At 51.5% G+C, this 3788-nt stretch overlaps 1 protein-coding gene across 1 annotated transcript; it reads left to right on the plus strand.

Moving 5' to 3' along the window:
- Positions 1 to 1799: 1799 nt before the first annotated feature.
- Positions 1800 to 2937, plus strand: LOC144126752 (uncharacterized). Its single transcript, XM_077660451.1, has one exon. The coding sequence runs from the start codon at positions 2056 to 2058 to the stop codon at positions 2935 to 2937; it is 882 nt and encodes a 293-aa protein (XP_077516577.1). The 5' UTR covers positions 1800 to 2055.
- Positions 2938 to 3788: the final 851 nt, after the last annotated feature.

A 3788-nucleotide genomic window follows, 5' to 3' on the forward strand; every position in this document is an offset into this window, starting at 1 on the left:
CGTTCGAGAATCCTGCATAACGCCGAGCCTCACGGTGAAAAGCACGAACAATCGTCAGCGGTATCACCGACACCGTCCGACGAATTTTCAGCAAGGGGCGTTTCCTTGGCATTGGCAGCAGCGGCAGCAACCAGCGCATACGTCTCCTGAATTACTGCTCCACGTATTTGCAGGCTACCCGACGCCTGTCATCTGTACGCGACAAGGTGCCGAGCCCGTCCACTGAGCACGGTGCCCGACATCTGTACGGGGCGAGCTGCCGAGCCAGAGGTGCACGACGAATAACATCGATCTCGGACAGCGTTCGAGAATCCTGCATAACGCCGAGCCTCACGGTGAAAAGCACGAACAATCGTCAGCGGTATCACCGACACCGTCCGACGAATTTTCAGCAAGGGGCGTTTCCTTGGCATTGGCAGCAGCGGCAGCAACCAGCGCATACGTCTCCTGAATTACTGCTCCACGTATTTGCAGGCTACCCGACGCCTGTCATCTGTACGCGACAAGGTGCCGAGCCCGTCCACTGAGCACGGTGCCCGACATCTGTACGGGGCGAGCTGCCGAGCCAGAGGTGCACGACGAATAACATCGATCTCGGACAGCGTTCGAGAATCCTGCATAACGCCGAGCCTCACGGTGAAAAGCACGAACAATCGTCAGCGGTATCACCGACACCGTCCGACGAATTTTCAGCAAGGGGCGTTTCCTTGGCATTGGCAGCAGCGGCAGCAACCAGCGCATACGTCTCCTGAATTACTGCTCCACGTATTTGCAGGCTACCCGACGCCTGTCATCTGTACGCGACAAGGTGCCGAGCCCGTCCACTGAGCACGGTGCCCGACATCTGTACGGGGCGAGCTGCCGAGCCAGAGGTGCACGACGAATAACATCGATCTCGGACAGCGTTCGAGAATCCTGCATAACGCCGAGCCTCACGGTGAAAAGCACGAACAATCGTCAGCGGTATCACCGACACCGTCCGACGAATTTTCAGCAAGGGGCGTTTCCTTGGCATTGGCAGCAGCGGCAGCAACCAGCGCACACGTCTCCTGAATTACTGCTCCACGTATTTGCAGGCTACCCGACGCCTGTCATCTGTACGCGACAAGGTGCCGAGCCCGTCCACTGAGCACGGTGCCCGACATCTGTACGGGGCGAGCTGCCGAGCCAGAGGTGCACGACGAATAACATCGATCTCGGACAGCGTTCGAGAATCCTGCATAACGCCGAGCCTCACGGTGAAAAGCACGAACAATCGTCAGCGGTATCACCGACACCGTCCGACGAATTTTCAGCAAGGGGCGTTTCCTTGGCATTGGCAGCAGCGGCAGCAACCAGCGCATACGTCTCCTGAATTACTGCTCCACGTATTTGCAGGCTACCCGACGCCTGTCATCTGTACGCGACAAGGTGCCGAGCCCGTCCACTGAGCACGGTGCCCGACATCTGTACGGGGCGAGCTGCCGAGCCAGAGGTGCACGACGAATAACATCGATCTCGGACAGCGTTCGAGAATCCTGCATAACGCCGAGCCTCACGGTGAAAAGCACGAACAATCGTCAGCGGTATCACCGACACCGTCCGACGAATTTTCAGCAAGGGGCGTTTCCTTGGCATTGGCAGCAGCGGCAGCAACCAGCGCATACGTCTCCTGAATTACTGCTCCACGTATTTGCAGGCTACCCGACGCCTGTCATCTGTACGCGACAAGGTTCCGAGCCCGTCCACTGAGCACGGTGCCCGACATCTGTACGGGGCGAGCTGCCGAGCCAGAGGTGCACGACGAATAACATCGATCTCGGACAGCGTTCGAGAATCCTGCATAACGCCGAGTCTCACGGTGAAAAGCACGAACAATCGTCAGCGGTATCACCGACACCGTCCGACGAATTTTCAGCAAGGGGCGTTTCCTTGGCATTGGCAGCAGCGGCAGCAACCAGCGCACACGTCTCCTGAATTACTGCTCCACGTATTTGCAGGTTGGTCGTTTTTTCGATAGTTCTTCTTGTTCCTGCCGCTGCTGCCAAGGCTACCGTTGAGTGTCACGCAATTATCATGTTACGCTGTTGCGCATGTCGACAACCTGTTGATGACAGCTGTCAATCACTGTGCTGCTCAGAGTGTGAATTTACGTACCATGTCGGATCATGTTCAGGCGTTTCGGAAGAAACGTTCATTTCGAAACGAGCAAAGGCTTGGAAGGCCTGGAGGTGCGAAACATGTAAGGGCAGCCGTAAAGCTGAGGATACACTGCACGGGCAGCAGTCCGATAGAGAACTAATCACTAGGCTGTTTTCAATGGAAAGTAAAATTGACTCCCTTCTGGCCATGTCCAGCAAGCTTGAGTCGCTTGAGTCATCTGTCAGCCTGCTCTCAGATAAATTTGATGAGTTTCAAACACGTCTTCTAGCCCAAGAAAAGTCGACAAAGGATGTCACGAAGCGTGTAGAGCGGCTTGAGAAAGCTGAATGGGCCTGTGAAATTGCACAGCTCAATAAGGACGTTGACAGTCTAGAATGGCGCAGTCGTCGACTGAACATCGAAATCCATGGTCTACCAGAGACGGAAAACGAGGACTTACTAAAGAAAGTGAATGAAATAGGCACAAAACTGGAACTTGATGAGGTGTGCTCGAGTGACATAACAGCCCTGCACAGGCTTCCCGCGAAGCCGGGCAAAACACGGGGCGTAATTGTTCGCTTCGCAAAGCAGGAGGTTCGTGATGCCTGGCTAGCAAAAAGGCAGGCGCTACGTGATGACAACACCGGAAAGTACATGTGTGAAAATATGACTCGGTACACTCGCACTCTTCTGACAGTCGCCAAAGAATGGGGTAAGGAATCCGGCTACGCGTTCGTTTGGCACGTGAATGGAAAGGTGCTTGTACCGGTGCACGAGCAGTTGTCATCCGCGATAAGGATGACCTCGCCAATCTGAGGTGATAGCGCAGGCAATTGTATTTTCAAGCAAACACGATGCCATTCATGTCCAATTTTGCTCACCATAGTGAGCAACTCAAGGATAAGCAGAAGTTTTCTTTATTTCATTTAAACGCCCAAAGTTTGCGAAATAAATTTGATGAGGTTGCTTTGTTTTTATCAGATTTAAACCACGAGTTTGACTTTATTTGCTTTAGTGAGACGTGGTTCACATCTGACGACTGTTTTCTCTTGCCGGGATTTGATTGTGTGTCAGCGTGCCGTTCATCAAAGCGCGGAGGAGGTGTTGCTCTGTATGTGCGTTGCCAACTACCGTATCAAATTCTAGCAAACTATAACATTGTGAATGAAAATTTTCAGTGCGTCATTATTCACTGTTATAATATACTACTTGCTCTTGTGTACCGACCGCCATCTGGGTGTTTAAAGCAATTCATGCAGTTTGCAGAAGAAATATTTGAACGTAGCCTCGAGCTCAACCTCGAATGTGTCTTTGTTGGGGATTTCAATATAAATGCTTCTCCAAATAATATTACTTTTTTGCATTTCCAAGAGCTCTTTGAGTCGTATGGTTTTTCAAATGTGATTATGATCCTACTCGCGTCACGTCAAATTCTGAAACAATACTTGACCTGTGCATTACTAGCTTCTGCCCCGATGAAGTTAAATCAGGTACAATTATATGCGATCTTACTGATCATTTACCCATTTGCTGTCTGATACATTCGAAGCAAAAACGCTCTTTTCTGGAGAAAGAAATATTGATTAGAGATTACTCGGAAAGAAACATGTCAAAGTTTAAAGAACTCATTATGCAACAGGACTGGGATAGCGTTACAAAGGAAAAGA

This window comes from Amblyomma americanum, chromosome 1 (assembly GCF_052857255.1).
Source record: "Amblyomma americanum isolate KBUSLIRL-KWMA chromosome 1, ASM5285725v1, whole genome shotgun sequence".
NCBI classification, from domain to species: Eukaryota; Metazoa; Arthropoda; class Arachnida; order Ixodida; family Ixodidae; genus Amblyomma; species Amblyomma americanum.

Bases quoted from the DNA above. Each gene is read 5' to 3' on its own strand.
- LOC144126752 (XM_077660451.1), top strand. From the start codon at position 2,056: ATGTTACGCTGTTGCGCATGTCGACAACCTGTTGATGACAGCTGTCAA.